This window comes from Molossus molossus, unplaced genomic scaffold (genome assembly GCF_014108415.1).
Source record: "Molossus molossus isolate mMolMol1 unplaced genomic scaffold, mMolMol1.p scaffold_m16_p_8, whole genome shotgun sequence".
Classification (NCBI taxonomy): Eukaryota; Metazoa; Chordata; class Mammalia; order Chiroptera; family Molossidae; genus Molossus; species Molossus molossus.
The window spans coordinates 29862954-29887384 of NW_023425402.1; the positions used below are offsets into that span (position 1 = coordinate 29862954).

At 35.9% G+C, this 24431-nt stretch overlaps 1 protein-coding gene across 38 annotated transcripts in view; it reads left to right on the plus strand.

The window, feature by feature from the left end:
- The window catches only part of PHF3 (PHD finger protein 3), a 77182-nt gene extending 57758 nt beyond the window's left edge, over positions 1-19424 (plus strand). For all 38 annotated transcript variants that reach the window (XM_036249122.1, XM_036249119.1, XM_036249088.1 and 35 more), the window contains 10 exons: positions 3306-3453; positions 3536-3692; positions 4987-5103; positions 6735-6866; positions 7450-7585; positions 10226-10424; positions 10926-11073; positions 13196-13285; positions 15978-16173; positions 16576-19424. In XM_036249122.1, coding sequence (XP_036105015.1) covers positions 3306-3453; positions 3536-3692; positions 4987-5103; positions 6735-6866; positions 7450-7585; positions 10226-10424; positions 10926-11073; positions 13196-13285; positions 15978-16173; positions 16576-18692 — 3440 coding nt within the window. In that variant the 3' untranslated portion in view covers positions 18693-19424. The remainder of the gene's footprint in view (positions 1-3305; positions 3454-3535; positions 3693-4986; positions 5104-6734; positions 6867-7449; positions 7586-10225; positions 10425-10925; positions 11074-13195; positions 13286-15977; positions 16174-16575) is intronic.
- Positions 19425-24431: the final 5007 nt, after the last annotated feature.

Genomic DNA, 24431 nt, shown 5'->3' on the forward strand with positions numbered 1-24431 from the left:
TTTAATGTTAATAAAAATAGTTTTGGTGGTTAACCTTACTTAAAATTAAAAACCATTACTCCAAAACCTGGGGTAGTATTAATGAATTTAAGATAAGGCTTCTGTCCTCATGGCACTTAAATACCAATGGGAGAAGACAAACAGTAAGCTGACAGATAAGAAAATGGTATGCTAGTTTACAGACTTCAGATACTATGAAGAAAAAGTAGAGTGATGGCATAGAGTCACAGTTGAGAATGGTGAGAGCTTGTTTTAGAATGGAGGAGGTAACTTGTAAGGTGGGATTTGAAGGGTGTGCGGTTATTTGGAGGAAGGACTAGGTAGATGGCAGAGTCAGTCTGAAGGTTTTGAGGTAGAAACAAGCTTGGGATTTGAGGAGGCCACTGTAGAGTGATTGGAAGGTGTAATGTGTGTGGGATCGAATGGTCATAGAAGAAGAATTCAGAGATAGTTGTGTAGGCACTTTGAGGCCATGACAGTTTATATTTTATCATGAATATCATGGGAAAACATTAGAGGATTTTGTGCAAGGGAATGATGGATTACTATGATTTTTCTGTGGAGATTGGACTACAAGTGGAGAATAGGAGAGAAGGAGGGTAGACCATTTAGGAGTCTATTAGCAGTATCCAAGGAAAGAAATGGTGGTAGCTTGGAACAGAAGTAAAATGTAGGTAGTGAGAAGTGGTCAGATTCAGATATATTTTATGGTAGAGTTGGCAGAACTCACTGATGGATTAGCAATAGGTAGGTGAAGGAAAGAGAGTCTTAGTAGATGATTAGGTAAATGTTAATGCTATTTACTTAAATGAGAAAGATAAGAAAATTTGAGGAATATTGGAAAATTATGTTTTGGGCATTTTTAACTTGAGATGCCTATTGGACATGCCGGTGCAGATGTTTGAATAAACCTTTGGCTGATGAGAATCAAGCTTAGAGAAGATTTTGGGGGATGGTATATACATTTCAGATTTATCAGTACATAGTAATTTAAAGTTACAAACTTAGATATAAACAGCTACAGATAGAGTTCAGTAATGAAGAAGCAGAAGCAGAGCCTTGGAGCACATCAGCATTTAGAAGTTGGGAAGAAGAGAGAGAAGGCCTGAGTGAGGTAAGGGAAGTAGGAGACCATGGTGGCCTGGAAGCCAGCTGAAGTTCCACAAATGATCAGTTGTGTCAAATGCTGTCTGGTCTGGACATCTAATAAGATTAACACAGATTGTTAAAAGTGTGTGATTTTGTGAAATAGAGATTATTGGTGACCTTGACTAGAATGATTTTGGTGGAATGTTGGGAACAAAAGCCAATTGTAGTGGCTTATCAAAGAATGGAAAGTGAAGAACAAGGTATTGATTACAGATAACTCTTCCAAGGAATTTTGCTGTTAAAGGGAACAGAAATGGTGTGATTAACTAGAAGTGGATGTGGGATCTAGGGCTTTATTTAAAAAGGAGATTTAGCATGTTTAAAAGATGAATGGGAATGATCCAGTAGAGAGAGAGAATTTGGTGATACAAGAGAGATTATGTTTTAGATGAGGTTAAGATATCCATAAGATGAGGGGGTGGGACCCACAAAGAAGGGTTAGGTCATGGAAAAGGAAGATTGTATGTGATAGGGATGAGAAGTGCAGATTGATTTAACGATGGGAAGATGTGATAGCTGACATTTTCTGTTTTCTCAGTAAAAATATGAAGTGAGAAAATCAAATGAGATTGAAGTTGGGAAAGAAGGGATTGTTGGTTTGAGAAGGGAGGAGAAAATGTGTAAAATAGACGTTTTGGATAGTGGGAGAGCAAATTTTTTAGGAATTTTTAATAGGGTTAGTTAGGGCAGCAGATTGTGTTACTTGAGATTTGTGGTATATAAATTTAAATTGAGAACTGTCCACACCAGTGCTTATTTTTCTCCAGTTATCTTCAACTGTTTGTAGGCTATTTGGGTGAAGGATTGAAGTTGGCTTTCACTGTGGTTGTGATTTTGCCAATGAAGATGTTTAAAGGAGAGAGAATAAGGGTATATTAAGTATGCAAGGGCATGGTAATAGTGTTGGACTATCTAATCAAAGTTGGTTATGCCAGAAAGTGAGGACATGAAGGGTAAAAATTATAGATCTAGCCCTGACCAGTTTGGTTCAGCGGTTAGAGCGTCGGCCTGAGGTCCAGAGAGGCTCGGATTCGGTTCCCGCTAAGGGCACATACCTCCCTTGCAGTTTTCCCCTGGCTCTGGTTGGGTTGTGTGAGTGGCAGCCACTCAATGTGCCCCTTTCACGTCGATGTTTCTCTCTCTCCCTCCCGCTTTTATCTGAACAAAAAATGGAAAACTGTCCTCGGATGAGGATAAAAAAAAAGGTTATAGATCTAAGAATTGTTGGAATGAGGGAATTCTAGAATAAATAAGTTGGGTATGATAGGAGGCCAGAGTAGTGGCGTCTTTGACATTGAGATTTTGGAGATACACATGAATTAGTAACAATGGATTGGAAAATCATTTGAAAAGCTTAACATTCAAATTACAGTATCAATCAGGCACAGTTATTTTTTTGTTTGTTTTTAAAATGTGTTTTTATTGATTTTTTTTTAGATCGATAGGAAGGGAGAGAGAGAGATAGAAACATCAATGTGAGAGAGATACATCCATCAGTTGCCTCCTGCATGCCTCCTACAAGGGATCGAGCCTGCAACCCAGGCATGTGCCTTGACTGGGAATTGATCCAGTACCTCTCAGTCCCTGGGCCGATGCTCAATCCCCTGAGACATACTGGTCAGGCAAGCACAATTATTTTAGAACCAGAGGCGATTCATGAATTTTGTGGTAGTAAAATCATTAAATTATTTGCTCAGTTAATAAGTTCAGGGCAAATTTTCAAAATAATTTCTTAAAAGTTAATTTATGTATATATGTGAAAAGTAACTAGCTTTTAAAACCACTTTCTAAAATGGAAAAAAGGATATAGTTTTTTAGCTTTAGAGCCATGTTTTAGCCACTTAATTTCTAATTAAAATTTATTTCAGGATTTTTTTTAAATTGAGGTATAACTGACATATAGCATTATCTTAGTTTTAGGTGTACAGCATAATGATTTGCTATTTCTATATATTATGAAGTGACCACCACAGTAAGTCTAGGTAACATCCATCACCATGTATAGATTTAGAATTTGAAGAATATTTCAATATGGAGTAATTAGTAATAAGTAGTGATTTTTAATTAGTGAATTTTGTTTATAAATGTATATCATGTTAAAAGAAAAATATGTTTTTAGAAACAGTGTAATGGGCTTTGATATTTATTTAAATTAGGTGCACATGAGAAGCAAGAGATAAAGAAGAAGAAAGTGGAGAAAGGAGTGCCCAATGCGCACCCTCCTGCTGCTCCTGCTGCCAAGCCCTCTGCAGATCAGATCAGACAGAGTGTCAGACACTCTCTCAAAGACATTCTGATGAAAAGGTAACACACACTATTATTGCAGAAGATTGAGTAACATATGCTTCATGTATTTGAAAAATAATTGAATTATTCTAATTTTAAGACTTACAGACTCAAATTTGAAGGTACCAGAGGAAAAGGCATCAAAAGTTGCCACAAAAATTGAAAAAGAGCTTTTCTCTTTTTTTCGGGACACAGATGCTAAATATAAGAACAAATATAGAAGTTTGATGTTTAACCTGAAAGATCCTAAAAACAATGTAAGTGTGTTTTGTTCATGTTCATAGATTTTTATACTTCCTACTTTTCTGAATACACAGGGATTTAAGATTGTAGTATAGTAGATTTATAATTTATTGGAGTGAGACCATGTAATTTGAATAGTCTTTTGCTACTGAATTGAGTTCTGCTTAATGGTGACTAGTATTATAGGATGAGTCTATTAAAATATAAAATACTAAATCTGTCTTAATTTGATTTATGTGAATTTTCTTTCCTTTATGGCCCTGTTTAATCTAGTTTGTTAAAAAAAATATCGGGGGGCAAGAGCAGGGATAATCATGTCAATGGGGAAAAAGGAGGGACACCTGTAATACTTTCACCAATAAAGATAAATTGAAAAAAAAAGAAAATGAAAAAGAAAATAATTCATATGTATTTTTATAAAACTATTAAGCTAAAATTGATACTATATTAACACTTCAGATTTAAATCTGAAAATAACTACATTCCTTAAAATAAATTGCATTTAGATAAAAAAAACAAAACTATTTAAAGACATTTTTATTAGGTTAAATATGACTTTAGTTCTAAATATCTATTAGCAGTGGAGTTCATCTTTCCTGGGATTTCTTGTTTGTGACTTAAGAGAGATGCAAACACCTTGCATATTTGCTTAACGTTTGCAAGATTTTCACCTAAGTGATAGCAGTTTGTCAAGTTGTATAAGTATATTTGCTATAGTATGTGATTTAAGTATTTTTGAAGTATTCTAACAACTACTTAAGAGAATTGTACAGTGTACAATCTGCCATTATGGTCCAGGGGGGATCAGTTACTTCTTGAATAATATAATCTGGAAGCTTTTCTTCAGTAAGAAAATATTTTCTTTAGGTTTCTTTCTTGCCATTGGTTCTTTGCTCTGGAGTTCCTCAAAGCCTGTTAGGATTTAAACATATGAAATCTGTTTTATAAAATATGAAAGACATCATATTTACTAAATTTTTATTTTTATTTTTTTATTTTATTTTTTTATGCAATACTTTGTTATGACATTGTGTCCTCGGGAAGACAGTACAACTTTGGGATAGATGCTGTAGTAGTTCCAGTGTACATGCTTCCCCATCATGTGCTGATGTTTATATGAAATGTATATTTTGCTGCCTAGGCTCAAGATTGTCATTTATTTTTCTTATAGTAGGCAATATGTGAATTATAAAACATTTGTAAATGAGTTTTCAAAATTGCACCTTTATTTATTACACATTTCTGTATAGCAGCTTTTCTTTCTTTTGAAAATATTTTTCTCCCCTTCCAATTTTTAAATACTTCCAGATATTATTTAAAAAAGTACTGAAAGGAGAAGTAACCCCTGATCATCTTATAAGAATGAGTCCAGAAGAACTAGCTTCTAAAGAGTTAGCTGCTTGGAGACGAAGAGAAAACAGACATGTAAGATTATTTATGAATATGTGTTTGAGTCTATTAAAGCCTATGTTTTTTAAGCCTTCTAGTAACTTACCTCCCTTAACCTTGTTCTTAAATTCTATCTTTTGTTTTTCCTGATCTCTGCTGCTTTTTTCCCCATTTTCTCAAGTTATCAGGTTCCATAAATACTTTGTGTTTTGTTATATAATTTGTAAATCAGAAGGATAGGAAAATAGATGCATCTTATCTTAATTACATCTGCATTTTTCAGAAGCCCAGTTTGAAAAGCCCAGTTTGTGAATATCTACAATTTATAGAGCCAGATTAAATCAGAATGAAAATGCAGGTTTTTAATCCCCCATTCAAAGTTTCAAATGCCAAAAGCTCTGAAAAATGTTTTTTCTGTAACATAAAACCTCACCTGAAATGTCATGTCTGAATGTTTATATTCAGAGAAATGTGTATTTAATTAAGTAGCACTGCCCCAGACCTAATTGGAGTGTTATGTAACATAAATAATATGTGCACCATTTTGCATTTTTAAAGCTAAAAAAAATCTGAAAGTCACTGATCCCAAAGGTTTTCAGTTGGAGGTTGTGAACTTGAAATACCTTTAAAGATTTAAGTGAGTATGTGATTTGAGTATTGGACAGTGAGGTAGCCACATCATCTACTATTTTATTACAGAAAATACTGGTTACCTATAGTTCATATTAACTCTACATGATTTACCTGATTCTTTTCTCCATGATAGTTACCTGCATCTTAGGTATTAAACCTCTAAGTAGGTCTTCTGTCAAATCTAGTTTGAAGTGCCAGAGACCTTGATTTGATATATATATTGTGCTTATTTACACACTTCTTACTTCACCCTGTGTAATTTCTCCTGTTTTTATTTTATTTTTTTTTTACTTTTGAAGATAATATCTCCTCCTCTTCTTATTTTCCATATCCCAAATACGCACATATGCCTGTCTTTGAAACTGTGGCTGCAAGGATCATCTGCAGTGGAGACCAGCTTGTTTTATCTTTAAGCCATGTCCTGATTTCTTTCTTTAAAGGATGATTTGTATTTAAGGCCAGACAAATGACCAGACACATCTTCACCTATCTTAACCTATTCCACTCCCAGCTACCTTTTACTAGTTCTTGCTGCACTTATTATGTTTTATCACTGAGCTTGTTCAACTATGAATTATCATACCAATCACAAAATATGCTAGATTAGGAGACAACTGATAGGGACTACTTGATAATTTGGGGGATGTTAATGAACTTCAGGTTAGGGATCTAAGTGGAAGTTAGTTTTCATTTCCTTGTGGCAGTTGCAAAAAGACTAAATTAGAAGGCAGATTTAAAATATAAATATTATGTTTTATTACTTTGCAAATTACATTATATTTCATTGGCCTCCAGTTAATGTGCTTGTGAGCTTCTTAAGGCTGAGGCATGGGGTCTGATTTTTATAACCCCAGCATTTAAAACCTTCTCTGGCATATGTGGGTACTCAGGATATGTTTGTGTGAGAGACTACTTAAAGATTCCAAATCACCTGTGATGTTTTTATTTTTAAGTAAGCTCTGATCTATTTAAAACTACATTTGGAAATATATATTTTTAATTTTGAAACATTTTTTTTAAATGTTTCTTGTTAGACCATAGAGATGATTGAAAAAGAGCAGAGAGAAGTGGAAAGACGACCAATCACAAAAATAACTCATAAAGGTGAAATAGAAATTGAGAGTGATGCTCCAATGAAAGAACAGGAAGCAGCTATGGAGATTCAGGTAAAGATAATAAAAATAGTGCTCAAAGCATACAGATTCAGAAAAGGTTTATTTGCCTAATGTTCTTAAAGTAGAAAGAAGAATTTTTAAAAAATGTATATATTTTAAAGTAGCCAATTTTTTTTTTTTTGGTTGAATGGTTTTCTGGGAGTATTTAAAGTATTGTTTCCCTGTATGTAGTGTGCAGACTGCATCATGGGCATCTGTTAAGCTCTTATTAAAATGTATATTCCTGGGGTTTTCATGACTTACTGAATTCCTTAGTAGGCCTTGAAATCTGTATGTGCTTCTTATGCAGGTTGTAGGTTGAGAGCAGGTTGTAGGTGCAGCTTCTTATTAAGTATCAATGAGGAAATTACATGGAATCTTGTTAGACACCTTGAAGAAAGAGGAATGTATAAGTTTTGCTCTATTTTAAGTCAATTGATATCTAAACATTTATTATTTAAAGAAATAGGGAAAAACATCCTTTAAATTTAACAATTTCATTTTAGAAAAATGTTAGTATGAATTATAAATTGATTTTAATAATTGAGGTCAAATTTTGTCTGCTAAAACTAATTTTTACTATAACTTTTGTTAGGAACCTACAGGTAGTAAGTTGTTGGAGAAGACTGAAGGGTCTGAAAAACAAAAAGAAGAGATTGACTCCATGTCTAAAGATACCACTAGTCAACACAGACAACATCTTTTTGATCTTAACTGCAAAATTTGCATAGGTAAATGGAAATTTTTCTTCCCAAAATGTTGCTTTCACAAGGGGATTACTGGTATTTGTAATTTAAGTAGGTTTTTGTTTTCCCAGTATTGGTGGTGAAACACCTTTGAGGAATAGCACATTTTTGTGTGCGTGTTCTTCAGTGTTGATGTGTAATTTGATACTATTGTGTACTTTATTTTTACTATCTAGAATCAATTGTATTATATAAGATCTGAACTTACCAACTTAGGATCAAATGACTAAAATTTAACCATTAGAATAGACTTCAGAAATTGTGGACAGTGGTGATAGTACTGTCATTTACTAAGTGAAGGGATGAAATAGTATTCATGTTGTATTATTATATATAACAAATGAAACAAGTCAGAAATTACCTTTTCTGTAGTGTTCTTATCTTTGGTCATTTATTTAATAAATATTTACTGAGTTCTTGCTAGGTACTTTACTAGTGCAGGGAATATGGTAGGGAAAAAGTCACATGTTATCCAGGCTTTAAGAGAAACTATAGTCTAATGAAAAAGACAGACAGGTGATTATTTGAGTTACAGAAGTACAGTTGTTATAAATGTATTTAAGTAACAGAAAGACCTAGCCTAGACTGTGGGTTAGGGGAGGTTTAGCTGAGGAATTGACATTAAAGCTGAGACATGAAGGTTGAGAACTATGCCTGCAAAGAGAGGAAAGCCCATTGTAGATACTGGGAATGGCACGAGCTTGAATTGAATTCAAGGAGGAGAGAGCCCTGGCCTGTGGGTCTCAGTTGGTTGGAGCATTGTCCCATGCACCAAAGGGTGGTGGGTTTGATTCCCGGTCAGGGTACATACCCAGGTTGCGGGTTCATCCCTGGTCAGGGCATGTGCGGGAGGCAACCAATCGATGTCTCTCTCTGTTCCTCTTTATAGAATGAAAAAAAGAGAGAGAGATGCGTGATTGTTTGAAGAGATACTTAGAAATCAGATTTTGTAGTATCTTATAGCCATTGCTTTTCAAACTTCAGACTGACTTAAATAACAAAAAATGCACATGTACATACACACATCCCTGTAAGTAATGGATCATAATATAAAATATTACTTTAGAGATCATAATTAAAAATGCTTCAAATCTACTTTTGTAAGCCACATTAAAGATTTTGGTCTTTTATCTAAGAGCATTGGATAGTGACTGAAGGGATTTTAGCAGGAGAATGACTTAATAAGATTGGAATTTTATTATGAAGTTATCTCTGACTGTAGAGATTATAGTGGAAGAAGTCAATAGAGAAAGGAGGGAGAATAGATAAGAGGCCTTTATACTAGTCCAAGTGGGAGATGACGATATTTTAATTAGAGCAGTAGCATTGGAGATGGAATTAAGTTAGGGGCTTTGAAATATTCAAGTTAGTACTATTAACAGATGTTGGCGATTGACTGGAGTTAGGACCTAAGAAATGGTGATGTGCTAAGAAAGATTTTACATTTATATTCAGTTTATTGGTAAAGGTGAAGGATCAAGAATTGTTTTAAAACTCTAGAGATTGGCTCTCAATTTTTATATTTTTACTGTAGTATGCTAAATGAATGATACTTTGTATAGTAATACGAAAAATTATTTAGGTTAGTTGATATGCTGCTTTGCATTATTATATTAGACTATATGAAATGTTTTATAAGTTACATAATTTTCCTATAATAAAAAAATTATATCTTCTCCAAATTAAGTGTATTTACATATTTTACAGTCTGTACAATGGTGAAGATGAAAGGGCAGTGTTTTTACACATTGTTATCCCTAAAGAAAGCTATCCGTGGCACAATAATATTTTTAAGTACACTCATTTAGTTTTTTTATCTGGGGAAAATCTTAATAAAAAATACTCTTAGTGCCCAGCCAGTGTGGCTCAGTAGATTGAGTATCATCCCATGGACTGAGAGGTCCTGGTTTGATTCCCCGTTTGGGCACATGCCGGGGTTGTGGGGTTGATCCACAGAAGGGGATGTGCAGGAGGCAGCCAGTTGATATATCTGTTACATTGATGTTTCTCTCTCCCTTCTCTCTAAAAAAAAAAAAATCAATAAAAACATGTAACAACAAAAATTTTTTGCACTGTTAGTAGCATAAACAGTGGTTAATGCTACTAGACTTGACTTGTTTTCAGAATGTTTTAGTGATTGATTTCCTTTTTTGATGCAATAGCATAAAATCAGTGTCATTTTCTAAACTTGACTAATACTTTTCATGTTTAGTAATGAAATAACACTGTACTAAGCATATGTGTCATTAACTGCTCTTAATATGTAATACGAAGTAGGATATGGATTTGTTTTATTCAGTTCAAGTTACTTCTCAAGACTGTTGGAATTCGGTGTAGTTTAGTTTTAAGAATTTGCTAAGGGATCAAGAAACCTATTGTAGGTTCTAGTTAGTTCCATTTCAACTTGTCTGAGCTGCTTAACATCTTAATTTTTCACATCAATAAGAGGGATATAATATAAGTCAGTATGAGAACAGTTTAGGGTTAAAAAGTACTCCAGGAAAAAATGTATGGTTATGCAATTGTTCAGTCAGAGAAACTGAATAAGTTTAGGAGTGAAAGTGAGTGAAATTACAGAAGTTTCAGTTTACAAATATAGCTTGTTTTGGTGTCTTCTGGCTGTAGGTCGAATGGCACCACCTGTAGATGATCTCTCTCCAAAAAAGGTGAAAGTTGTTGTTGGAGTATCTCGTAAACATTCAGACAATGAAGCAGAAAGTATAGCAGATGCATTGTCTTCAACCTCAAACATTTTGGCTTCTGAATTCTTCGAGGAAGAGAAACAAGAGTCTCCAAAGTCAACAACATTCTCTCCTGCTCCACGGTAATTATCTCTTTCGAAATTTCTATAATAATCATCATAAATATTTGCCAACTTACACAAAAACAGAAAAGTGACATATTTTCAAGGAACCTTTCTTTTGAGAAAGTAATTGTACCTCCCTGTGCTTTAAACTAATTAAGTTAAAAGAACAAGACTGGAAAAGTTAAATTAGGGATTTGAATATGTGGGGATTTAACTATAAAAACTCCCTTTAATTATGTTCTTCCCAAAAGGCAGGAGAAAGGTCATTAAAGAAAAATTGTTTGTGCTCCTCTGGACATTAGTCTACCTAAGCCAACCAAGAAGGATGATGTTGTCAAATGTGACTATGTAAATATGACTATAATTTTATAAGGTGAAAATATAAACTCTAATTAATAGCCTTTACATATTTTGGCCTTCTTGATGTGCTAAAATAGAAATAATTAAGGACTGTGTAAAAAAATGCATTTATTCATGAATATATTTTTAGGCTAAAAACTTTTTAATGTCATTTTTTAGTCCAGAGATGCCTGGAACTGTTGAAGTTGAATCTACATTCCTGGCTCGATTGAATTTCATCTGGAAAGGTTTTATTAACATGCCTTCTGTGGCAAAATTTGTTACCAAAGCCTACCCAGTGTCTGGTTCCCCTGAGTACTTGACAGAGGTAATTGAACTTTTCTGCCCTTTTATGCTTTTCTTGACGTGTTTCTGAAGCAGTAGGCAAAGAAATAACATAATAAAAATTACAAAAATGTTAAGTAATGGCCTGGCCAGTGTGGCTTAGTGGATTGAATGTTGTTCCGTGGACTGAGAGGTCCCAGTTTTCTCAACTTCATGACTACAGTTCTTACCTATTTCTGTGAATGAGATATCAACTGAAGTTGAAACTCTACAGCTAGTTGATGCTCCCATGAGACCAATGACCATCATTGCTGTAGTGGTATCCTTGGCTGGTTTTATATCTTAGGGAAGAGGAAGGAACTATTATGCCTGCAATGTTTATGGAAAATAAACAGCTATATTGTTATATATACTATTATGATAAATGAGAAAGTATGACATTTTTTGAACACTGAAGCTTGTATTTTTCAGTGTGTATGCAGAAGGAAAATATATTAGTACTCTGTACTGTATATATATATACTGTATATTTTTTTTTATCCTCACCCGAGGACATTTTTCCATTTTTTTGTTCAAGTAGAGTGGGAGGGAGAGAGAGGAACAGAGAGAGAGAGAGAGAGAGAGAAACATCGATGTGAAAGGAACACATCGAGTGGCTGCCACCCGCACAACCGACCAGGGCCGGGGACAAACTGCAACCGAGGTACATGCCCTTAGCAGGAACCGAACCCGGGTCTCTCAGGACCGCAGGCCGACGCTCTAACCGCTGAGCCAAACCGGCCAGGGCAGTATTGTATATTTTTCTATTAATCATGGTCACATCTAACATTAACCATTTCCATTCTCAGTCCACTGACCATAAAGACAAAAGTAAAAAAATATGTTTTTTTCAGTATGAAGTCTAAATCATATATATGCTTGTTCTTTTTTTTATCTCTTCGCCCAAGGATATGCTTTTTTTGACTTTAGAGAGAGAAAGAGAAACATCCATTGGTTGCCTCCTGTATGTACCAGGAATAGAACCCTCAACCTTTCAGTGTATGGGACGACACTCCAACTAACTAAGCCCACCTTACCAGGGCTATGCTTGTTCTTTTTAAGACTACCATAAATTTCACTTTTCTTTTTATTAGGCTGAAGTTAGTTTAACTCAGTGTAATGTTGCTTATCTGATATTAATCAGTTTGTTTAGCAGTTGTGTTTTTGATTAATAATCTAATTGTTATTTGTAAATATTGCTTGACAAACTATTTCAGAAATATATGTAAGACATTTATAAGAGAAAGATTAAATGAACCCATGATACTCTTATTTTTGAACAAATCTATTTAGAAACTTCGTCTTTAATCATCCATGGTGAAGGTCACTGTTTTAAATGGAAACTTAAGTCCTGAACTATGGAACCCTTTAGACAGATTTTAAACAAAATGGTAATAATTTCTTTCTGAGCAAGTTTCTTTGTGATTGCTTTCCAGAACCCCATTTCTGCTTTCTGCATATTTTTAGTTTGATTGGGACCACAACCCCAAATGAAATATTTAAAGTAATTAATAATTTAAATAAACTTAATTGCATTTAATGTAAATTAATTATACTTTTTATGATTTTTGAGTCTTCATGGAGAAAATAGAAGTATTGTAATTAAAGTTTTAAATATTTTTAATTGCAGTTCTTAATTGATTTTATATGTAATCATTGTTTTTTTTTTAAATTGTGCCTTTTGAAAAAATGAACCTTATATTATTACAGTGATATTCTTTTCTGTGTAGAAATATAACCTATAATCATATTCAACTTCTGAAGTCAGCTGTTAGTGATTAAGTCATACCCCCTGCCCACTACCACCAGAGTGGGGGCGTGAACAATCTCCCCTAATATTCTGAAATCTGCATTTTGTCTGGATTATACTTGTGGTATGCTTGCCACTATTTCTCTTTCCTTCTGAAAATGAACGTGACCTCAGATTGTTTCTTAACTATATTTTGGGCATTCACCTAATTCATTTGGAATTTGAGATAAAGCTTAATTGCTGTCTCTCTGCATTCTTATGTACTTATTTTATATTACCATTTCAAATTAGTCACAGAGCTAAATTTGTATGAACTATGAATATTACAATAAATATATTCTGTATACATTGATCACCTTCCTTTTTTTTACCACAGGATCTACCAGATAGTATTCAAGTAGGTGGCAGGATATCACCTCAGACGGTTTGGGATTATGTGGAAAAAATTAAAGCCTCAGGAACCAAGGTAAGGAAAACTTTTTTCATTATACCAGTTTGAGAGAATATTTGCAAAGTAAGCCACTAAGCATTCTTTTACAAGATCCCCTGGGGAGGGAACCAATACAATTTCTAAATCTAAGTAATATGCCTGACAAAACTAAACTAACACCATTTGCTAAGGCTCAAAACAGCCCATCATTCCTTTCACGTTTTTTTTTCTCCTCCTGGTGTGCTTTCTCAGTAACTTCTTCAGTGTTTTGGAAGAAATGTTTTAGAGTAAATATTGAGATTCATCCTGCCTTGCTTTGATTATAGACATTTGTTTTAGTTAGGGTATAGGCTAAGCTGCTCCAACAAAAAAGCCCTAAAATATAATGGTTCAATAAATATGAAAGTTTATTTATTTTTTTTATTAAGTTAGGGAGGTAATTCATTCAGGGTTGTTCGGCAGTTCTGGTTCTACAAATCATTTAGGGACTAGCTCCTCTGTCCTGATAATTTGCTGGTTTTAAGTGTATTATTCTTATCGGTCGAGCATTGTCAGAGCTGACTTAATAGCACCAAGTGGCAAAAAATAAAGAATGCATGTCCAGTTATTTTAAAAGCAAGACCTAGAAATTGCAAGTGTCATTTCACTTCCTCTACCTTCCTTTGGTAGGGTTTAATCACATAGCCTTATATAGCTGCTAAGAAGGATGGAAAGTGTAATCTCTGGAAATGTAATGTATTGGATGGCCATGTGCCACCTAAAAGTTAAGGGCTTCTTTTTGTAATAGGAAAAGAGGGGAATAGATACTGAGAGATAATTAGTAGCTTCTATCACAATACTATTTCTATTTTCTTTTTTTTCCTGTATTGATTTTAGAGGAAGGGAGAGGGAGAAAGGGATAGAAATATCAATGAGTGAGAACATCGATTGACCACCTCCTTCATGCCCCACACTGAGAATTTGGCTCACAACCTTGGCATTTGCCCTGACAGGAAATTGAACTGGCAACCTCTTGACACTCAACCACTGAGCCACACTGGCCGGGCATTTCTATTTTCTATCATTTTAAAAAATATATATGTTTTTATTGTTTTTTGAGAGAGAGAGAGAATCATCGATGTGAAAGAGAAACATCTATTGGCTGCCTCCTACATGCCCCCTGCTGGCTATCAAACCCAAAACCTGGGCATGTGCCATGACCGGGAATCCAACTGGGACCTCTCAGTCCATGGAGTGGACGCTTAATCCACTGAGCCACACTGGCTGGATTATTTTCTACCATATGTTTAACTCATAGAACACTACTACTAAACAGGAAAAATGAATCATTAGAAGAAATTATTTCTTCCTGTACGGATGATAGTACCTAGCATATTATAGACATTTAAAGAATAAATTTTGAATCTGCATTTTTCTTTTTTAAAATAAGATTAGAAGTCTCTAGTAGGATTAGATGTAATCTAAAATGGATAATCTAAAAGGAATATTTTTTTCAATGTAGATTTTAGAACTTAAACTAATAGTGTTAGAATACAGTGAACTTTGAAGCGCTAAAAAATTAACTACATTTTTTTTGCTGACACTTTTTCATGATAGCAAAAGTCATGGGAAAGTATTGGATAGTAGTACTCTGAGATATTTTGGGAATCCCTCTTGATCTATCCATATATTATTGCTGAACAACCATATTATGCCTCCATCTTGAACTGACTGAAACATTATAATAGTTGATACCTCTGACAGAGGGCAGTTTAGATGACAGACCTTTTATAAGAGGTAGAACCATGATTCAGCTCATTCACATGTTTTCTGTAGGATCTTGCATCAGTTTAAGCTTTGCAACAGATCTAGCTCCACCCATTTTGACAGTATACCTTCATGAAAAAGCATTCATTTTTTTTCTTTATTGATATAAGAGAGAGAGGAAGGGAGAGGGACAGAGATAGAAACATCGATGAGAGAGAACACTATTTGGCTGCCTCCTGCATGACCCTCACTGGGTATCAGGCCCACAACCTGTCCTGACCGGGAATCGAACTGGCGACCTCTTGGTGCATGGGTCGATGCTCAATCACTGAGCCACACCGGCCGGGCAGAGTATCCATTTTTTTACACTACCAAATTAATACCAAATTGGGACTCTCTTTTTTTCTCTGAAACAAAGCCAAGAACCCAAAGTCAAACAAATTAGTCCCAAGTAAGCCAAATTATTTTCCACAATATATGTCCTATGTGTATTTGAGGTCTTTTTACCCAGCCCCTTTATTCCTAAATTCAGCCCCAGATTAGTTTATCAGTGGATTTGTGGGTATGTTTACGTGGTAGGGTGGTAGTGGTGGTAGGTGCTATTAATGTGTAGTATGCTGAGAACACAGGCAGTCATCTGTGGAGGTTGTAACAATCGAAATAAGAATATAGTATCAATATCAAAAGACTTGAGTTTAAAAATCTCTGCCACCGAGAAGTGTGTCTTTTAGAACATAATAATTAATTCAGGACTTAATTTCTTATGGGACACCTTCAGATAAGTCCATCAGTGGATCAGCAAAGATCTTTTCTGAAGAGATGTTTCTTTTAGTATTCTTACCTGCATTTAAGTTGGTAAACCATGTTATTTGGCAACCATTATTATAAAATTTAATAGATTATTACTGGTTGAGAAATGGTATTTAAAACCAAGTTATTGCTTAGGTTATTATTTTGAACAACCATTTATTTTCTTGAATAGGAAATTTGTGTGGTTCGCTTTACACCTGTAACTGAAGAAGATCAAATTTCTTATACTTTGCTGTTTGCATACTTCAGTAGCAGAAAGCGCTATGGAGTAGCTGCTAACAACATGAAGCAGGTTAAAGATATGTACCTTATTCCTTTGGGTGCCACAGATAAAATTCCACACCCTCTCGTGCCTTTTGATGGACCTGGTAGGTATACATTTTAATAATAGAGTGTGAATAAAACAAAATGGGAGGTGGGACCAGAGTGAAAAAACTGAGTCTGCTTTTTCTTGGGATCCAGGCCTCTAGAGCTGACAGGGAAAGACACCATTTAATAGGCTGTAATATGCTAGATACAAAAGTTGACGTTTTACTTTTATTTTTTAATTTATTTTTGAGAGAAAGACGGAGAGAGAGATTCATCAATTTGTTGTTCCACTTACTTATGCATCATCAGTCGATTCTTGTACATACCCCTATCTGGGATCAAACCCATAACCTTGGTATATCAGGTTGATGCTCTAACCAACTGTCCTACCCGGCTAGGGCAATTTATCCTTTCTTTTAGGGATTGAAAGTGACTTAATTTATGTTTTTTATTTTATACAGGGCTTGAACTGCATAGACCTAATCTGTTGTTGGGCTTAATTATTCGTCAAAAACTGAAGCGGCAACACAGTGCTAGTGCCAGTGCCAGTCATACTGCTGAGACCTCTGAAAGTGTACCGGCAGCATTGCCACCTGATAAAAAAAGTAAAATAGAAGTTTCTGCAGAGGAAGCACCAGAGGAAGAAAATGACTTCTTTAATTCGTTCACAACTGTGTTACACAAGCAGAGAGCGAAGCCTCAGCAAACTCTTCAGGAAGACCTTCCAGCAGTAGTGGAACCATTGGTGGAAGTCACCAAACAGGAGCCACCAAAACCTTTAAGATTCCTTCCTGGGGTCTTGATTGGCTGGGAAAATCAGCCTTCCACTCTGGAATTAGCAAATAAACCTCTTCCTGTGGACGATATACTTCAGAGCCTTTTGGGCACTACTGGTGAAGTATACGAACAGGCTCAGTCAGTGACAGAACAAAACACTCTTAACGAAATTCCATTCATAAATGAGCAAACCAACCACAAAGCAGAGAAAGTAGAGAAAGTAGAAGCAACTGATGGTGAAACTAAGGAGGTGAAGGTTAAAATAGATAATCTTTTAGAATCTACAGATAATTCAGTACTCGTAGAAGAAACCTCAATAATGGGGCCTTCCTCCATTTCTCCTGGGCCTTTGACAAATCTTAGTCTCAGAGGTAAACCACCAGATGTTTCTACAGAAGCATTCTTAACAAATTTATCAATTCAGTCAAAACCAGAGGAAGCTGTGGAAAGTAAAGAGAGAACATTAAAAAGACAGCTGCTACAAGATCAAGAGAATAATTTGCAAGATAATCAGACTTCAAATACTAGTTCTCCATGCAGGTCAAATGTAGGGAAAGGAAACACTGATGGTAATGTGAATTGCAGTGAAAACCTTGTTAATTCGGCAAAGTCCCCACAGTTCATCAACCTGAAAAGGGATCCTAGACAAGCAGCAGGACGAAGTCAGCAGGTAACTGCTTCAGAAAGCAAAGATGGAGATAGTTGTGGGAATGGAGAAAAGCAAACCCCATCTGGTCCGTCACACAAGGAACACTTAATAGAACAAGTCAATGTAGAGGAGAAGTTGTCTTCTGTAGACAAAAACTCAAGTGTTCAGCAGAGTGATAATTCAGGGGTTGCACAAGACTCAGCCTCAGTAGAAGACATACACACTTCTCAAACAGAACAAGCAAAACCCGTAGAGGAGAATATTTTAATGCAAAATATTGAAACTGTGCACCCGTTTCGAAGAGGATCAGCAGCAACATCTCATTTTGAAGTTGGAAATACAAGTCAATCAGAATTTCCTTCAAAAAACATCAACTTCACTTCCAGAAGCACCAGTCCCAGAACAAGTGCAAACTTTTCACCCATGAGGCCACAGCAACCCAACCTTCAGCATCTCAAGTCTAACCCCCCTGGATTTCCATTTCCAGGGCCTCCTAATTTCCCCCCACAAAGCATGTTTGGATTTCCACCACATTTGCCACCCCCATTACTTCCCCCTCCCGGCTTTGGCTTTGCTCAAAATCCCATGGTTCCCTGGCCACCTGTTGTTCATCTGACAGGCCAACCTCAACGTATGATGGGTCCCCTTTCACAAACATCAAGGTATATAGGCCCACAAAGTTTTTACCAGGTTAAAGACATTCGAAGACCAGAAAGGCGCCATAGTGACCCTTGGGGTAGGCAAGACCAACAGCAACCGGATAGGTCGTTTAATAGGGGTAAAGGGGATCGCCAGAGATTTTATAGTGATTCACACCATATGAAAAGAGAGCGACATGAAAAGGAATGGGAGCAAGAATCTGAAAGGCATAGACGCAGAGACAGAACCCAAGACAAGGACAGAGACAGAAAAAGCAGGGAGGAAGGGCACAAAGATAAAGAGAGGGCACGGTTATCACACAGTGATCGAGGAGCAGATGGAAAAGCAAGCAGAGATGGTAGGAATGTAGACAAGAAACCAGATAAACCTAAAAGTGAAGACCATGACAAGGACAAAGAACGAGAAAAAAGTAAACATAGAGAAGGCGAGAAGGACAGAGATAGGTACCACAAAGATAGGGACCACACTGACAGAGCTAAAAGCAAAAGGTAAAGTTTGCGGGCTGCTTCAAGATTTTAATTAATGTTAAATGTTGTATCTTAAAAACTTTATGATTGCCTGCTAGGATTGTGCCATCTTTCAGGTTTTTAATGTTGGTGGTTTGCAGAACAATAAAGTCGTGTGTTGGTGCGGAGTGCTCTGTACCAGTGCTCGTCCTCCCTTCTTTATACCAACTGTCCTAGTTAGAGGAATTTAATATTTTTAAAAGTTTTACATTGCTGTATATTCAAAGATTTGTTTTATTAATATGCAATAAAGGCTTAGAAATTTTAGTTTTATTCCTTAATTGGTAAATATGGTTAACTATGGAATATATTTACTGCCTCTAGTGAATGTTCTTTATATGACTAATTTGAAAGTAATGTGTGCTCTGTAAGTTTGTTTTAAATTGCACTGTTTTTAAAGGAACTGTAGAGAAACAACAAAAAGGCAAGCAACTTCATAATCAGATTATATTAATCAGTTTGTTGAGCAGTTTTTGAGCAAGAATCAGAAGCCCGAGGAGTCCATTTCCTGCTTTAATCTGCACTCATTGAAGGCATTTGTTACCATGTGTACGACAGCTTTGTGGTAGCCATTGTTTTCCTTTTCCTTTTCGGCTCTTCAGGAACTTGAATACTTAAGCTTGTACATGATCTTGTGTTTTGCTATCTTTTTACTGTAAAATGTAAATATTTTAAGGGATATTTTGATTCTAAATATGATAAAAGAATTTCTCACCTATTTTGTGTGTGTGATTTGAAATTCAGTAGTAAAATAGTTTCTTCTCTAAAGCTTTAATTACCTTCAGATACTGCCTTTTTTTTTTTTTTTTACTCAACCAGGAACGTACATACAGGCATAACTATGTGTTGGGCATTAGACGATTAGATGAGGGGAAAAGCTATTTCTTTGTGTTAGATTAGTGGTTATTGATTAAAAAAACCATGTAGTTCTGGAGAGGCAAGAATTTAGAACTACCAATGAAAAACTGCAGCTAATAGCCCACTTTATAGGTAATGCTTCTGAAGACTTGATACTATCAAAATTTGGTACACTGACTAATTGTGAGACCACAGAACTTTTTATTTGTGAGAAACGTGGTGAATCTCTTTGTAAAATGTGTAATTAACCCTAATTTGTTTTGGGGGGTAACTGCAGTTTCATATGCTGGTTTTGTGTGAAATAGAAGGCACACAGGAGCTATTGTTAATCCAAGTCTAAATTAATTTACGTCTAAACTACATATCGTATTGATATAATTTAAAGCAGTGGCTACCAAATGATATTAACATTTGAGGCCAAAAGAAAATAATAGAGAAGAAACTAGTATTTTTACTTATTTATATTAATGAAGAAGAATATAAATGGCTTCACAAAATTAAGGTAATGATTGATTTCCTAAAAAGTTTAAGGATTAGAGTTAAAAATAGGGTTTGAAATGGAATCAGTGGAGGAGCGGAAATTCCAAACCATACATTTTGTCTAATTTCAACAACTTGCAACTTTTTTATCATCTGAAGTTTTTCACCATAAAAGTTCTGAAACAGAGGACTTGTATTTAAATAAAATTTGTTTCATTTTGGTCTACTTTTCTTTTGGAAACTTGTTTGAAAACAGTCTGCAAACAAAACTCAAGTCAGTGGATCATCTTTTGCACCATTATGAAGAAATGTCAGGATTTCCTTCAACCCTTTTCCCCAACCCACCCCCCCAAAAAAAAAACCCGGCTCAAATCCTCCAAAATTAGCCTTTTGATTTCAAATACGTATGTTGTCAGTAAATTGGGGGGGGGTTGATCAGACACCAGTTTTCTTAAAGAATGGTTAACCAGTGGAAGAAAAAACCTTAAAGTCAGTTTTGATTGCTTCTTAGCCAGTACTTTCTTATACATATTGTTGTGATGCTTGTTTTAAAAGTATTCACATCTCATTGGATCTTCTCCCATTCCTGTTAGTGATGACCATCTCTTGGGAGTATAGGCCTGCTAACCCCTGGTTGACTGAAACTGGGGCAAGTAGGGAGAATATGAGCATATGGGCTGAGGTTTTAACTTCTGAGGGGAATGTAAGGGAAAATGAGACGTTTTCAACGAGTAGTAGGTCCAAAGCCATTCTCAACCCTTAAGTATCACCTACAGCCTGCCTTCTACAAACTAGCAAGTTATATGAAGTCCATCTTTATTTCTTCTATTTTAAGGAAAACTTGCTCTTTAAAAAAGTTTCATACTTTTTAAAATTTAGAACCATCTAAAGACAGTTTAATAATACATACCTCCGTTAAGTGAAATGTACCAGGGTGTCTCAGTACCTAAAAAGTCCACCCCTTGTAACCTTGTGGGAACAAGAAAGCTTCCACAGCCCCTCTGTATTGCAGACCTTGTGCGGAACGCTTTATAGAAACTGTTCAGCCTGAAAGGTAAAGACTTTTTAGAGCTGAGGAAACTGGCACTTGGAAAAACTTTGACCCAGGTTAGGCTACCATGATCAGCTGAGATTCTAGCTCAGTTCTGTTTTTCTCCAAAGTCAGTATGTGTGACAGTTGTCCTCTGAGGATTGAGAACTAGAGAGAGAAACAAAAGCCTGATTATTACATATACCCTTCACAGCCTTTTTCCTGCCCATTCCGCTAACCTACCTGAAACCTTGTACAGAGCCACCCGACTCCTCAAAGTGAGCAGATGATAAAAACCAAAGGCCTGTGGGTTCTCTTGTACCTACAAATCAGTCACCTCAAATCATTCTCCACTCTTTATTTTCTGTTGCTGTTAAAACAAATCATTTCCAACTTAGTGGCTTAAAGCCACACAAAGTTATTATCTTAACATTTCTGTAAACCAGAATGCTGTGGATCTCAGTGGGTTGAGATCAAGATGTGTCGGAAGGGTGCATTTCCTGGAGGCTTTAGAGGAGAATCCATTTCCTTGCCTTTTCTGGCCTCCAGGTGCCACTGACTTTCCCTGCTTTATGATCCCTTCCTCCATCTTCAGAACCAACAACATGGGCCTGAGGCTCCCTCTGGTTCCCTCTTCCGTCTAAGGACCCCTGTGATTGCGGGGACTCACCCACCCAGCTAATCCAAGATAATCTTCCTTTTTTTAAGATTCCTTGACGAGCACCCAAATTCAATCTGTGCCATGTAATCTAACATTTACAGATTTCAGGTATTAGATATAGACAACTTGGGTGGCCATTCTCCTTACACAGCTCTTGATACTAATTGTAGTTTAGTTTTGTGGGTGAACTAATCTTAAAATATTGGTGTTATAATACATCTAAGACCATAGTATGTTTAGAAGTAAGAGCAAATAATAACATTAGAGAGAATGGAGTGTAAAACTTTGGATATTAACATGTTTATGTATTAACATAAAACAACTGGTAAGTTTATAATCAGCTGTTCTTAGTTTTTAATATAGTAGCTGTGTCTTTAAAGAAGGATATGAATCAAGTATAGCTGCATTATAAGAGCTTCCTAATGAACCAATTATTGTTAAAGCAAGTAGTTCACATAATTTTAACATTTGAATATACCAGTTGCATTATTCCCATCAGATCCAAAACAGTCAGGTTACCACTTAACTACTGACTACAAAGGGCAACATACATAATCAATTCCTGACTTGTTTCTCCCAAAGCAAATCACAAACAAAATTAGTTACTGCTTTTAAAAAGTGCAAAATACCCTGATTCTTTGATTCCTGTTTCATAAGTTTCACTAATTCATGTGTAGAGCAAGAGGGTACATGAATAGAGGAGCTGAAAAACAAATACATCAAAAGCTAGAAATGTTTTGAAAACATGAGCCCACTGTTCATTTATAGATGCAGAAATCAGTCCTTGGAGAAAACCCAAGTATATGTGTTTAAAGAAAAGATGGTGAGTCCAAAGTAACTCCCAGTATCCCCAAATACCTTGATTTCCCCCCCCAGGAACGTGTTCTTTAAAAGGAATCTTTACGAGGTAAGTATTGCCAACCTCTGGCTTAGATATTTGAACTCAATTTAAAAAGTGTTCTCATGTTCACATTCAATACTTAGTTTCAGAAGCATCATAACATTTATAGTAAAATTATCTTTAAGGTCTTCATTGATTACTACATATTTTGTGCTGGAAAAGTATCTCACCTGTCTTCAACACCATCACTAGGAAAGCAAAAACAAACGTTGAAATTTACCACATGGAGTTTTAAGGTGAAAAAATTTTTTCACCAAATCGTGTAGACTTACAGGAGAATCTCCAGGTGGCAGTTTTCAGTTCTTTTATTTTGTGACTATTCTGTAGGCATTTGCTAGGTTCTCGGAATGCAATGGTGAGCAACGCCATTGCCTGCACCCTTCGGCGTCTGCAGCATGGAAGGCGTGATCACGTACATCCCTGTAAGTCAGCTTTGAGAAGCAGCTTTAAAGCAACAATTCTCAAACTTCTCAAACGGTTTCAGGACCTTTAAACGCTTTTGTTTTTGAGGAATAATGTGTTTAAAGATAATCCCATCGTGTTAGAATTTTTTTTTAATGGAAAATAACTTAGAAACTAAATCGGTTTAGTGAGAAGAGTGTCATTATTATCTTTTTTCCTTTTCTTTTTTTAATCCTCACCCCAGTATATTTTTCTATTTATCTTCAGACAGAGTAAGAGAAAGGGAGAGAGAGAAAGAGAGAAACATCGATGTGAGACAGACACATCAACTGGTTGCCTCCTGCACGACCCCGACCAGTGCCAGGGACAAATGGGAACTGAGGTATGTGCCCTTGACTGGAATCAAGCCCACAACTCATTAGCCTGCAGGCCGATGCTCTAACCGCTGAGCGAAACCAGCCTGCGCGAGTGTCATTTTTTTTATTTTTGCACATCTCCAATGTCTTATCTGCATTCAATGTTTGACAAGATGTCACTTTGTTTGAAATAGATGAAGAATATCTGGCTTCACACGGATTTGTTGGGAAAAGAGATTCTCTGCACACCCTGAATGATCCTTGGACTACACTTTGGGAAGCATTGCTCTAAAGAAAGGCATACTATTTTGAGAGACTATGTGGCCCCATGAGAGGGGTGTGGTTCGGGCAAAGTTTCCTTGAAATCTTTGTAACCATCCATAGAACAGCTTTCTTGCCTTTACTCATAAAGTGTGTATCTTTAAAAGTCAGAATTCATTATCACTGTCAAGGAATTTTTTTTAGAGCAGTTATCCTTATGATCTCAATATCTCAAGAGCTAAATGAAGTACTACGGACCCAAACAAATTCAGGTCAGAGTTTTGCAGTAAACTGGACCGAGCTAGCTTGCAGAGTTGTGGTTTCTGTTAAAAACAAACAAAAACCCTGTTTGAATCAATGTGTAGACATTCTGGAATTCCACCTTCTATTCGGCTCACACATGTTCAATGTGAAGAATAGTATGTCATTTGACAATGGTGCCAAAGTTCTCAGCTTTGGTTTTAGGCTTTCCAAGAATGACTGTCGCTTTCTGACTGCAATGGAGTGGCAAAAATGAGGCTTAAAAAAAAAAAAAAAAAAAATCTAGCCCGGCCTGTGTGGCTCAGTGGTTGAGTGTCAACCCATGCACCAAGAGGTCCCCGGTTCGATTCCCGGTCAGGGCACATGCCCAGGTGGTGGGCCCGATCCCCAGTGGGGGGCATGCAGGAGGAGGCCAATCGATGTTCTCTCTCATCAGTGTTTTTATCTCCCTCTCCCCTCCTCTCTAAAATCAATAAAGAAAAATAAATCTGTGAAGTTCTTCAAATGAAAAATTG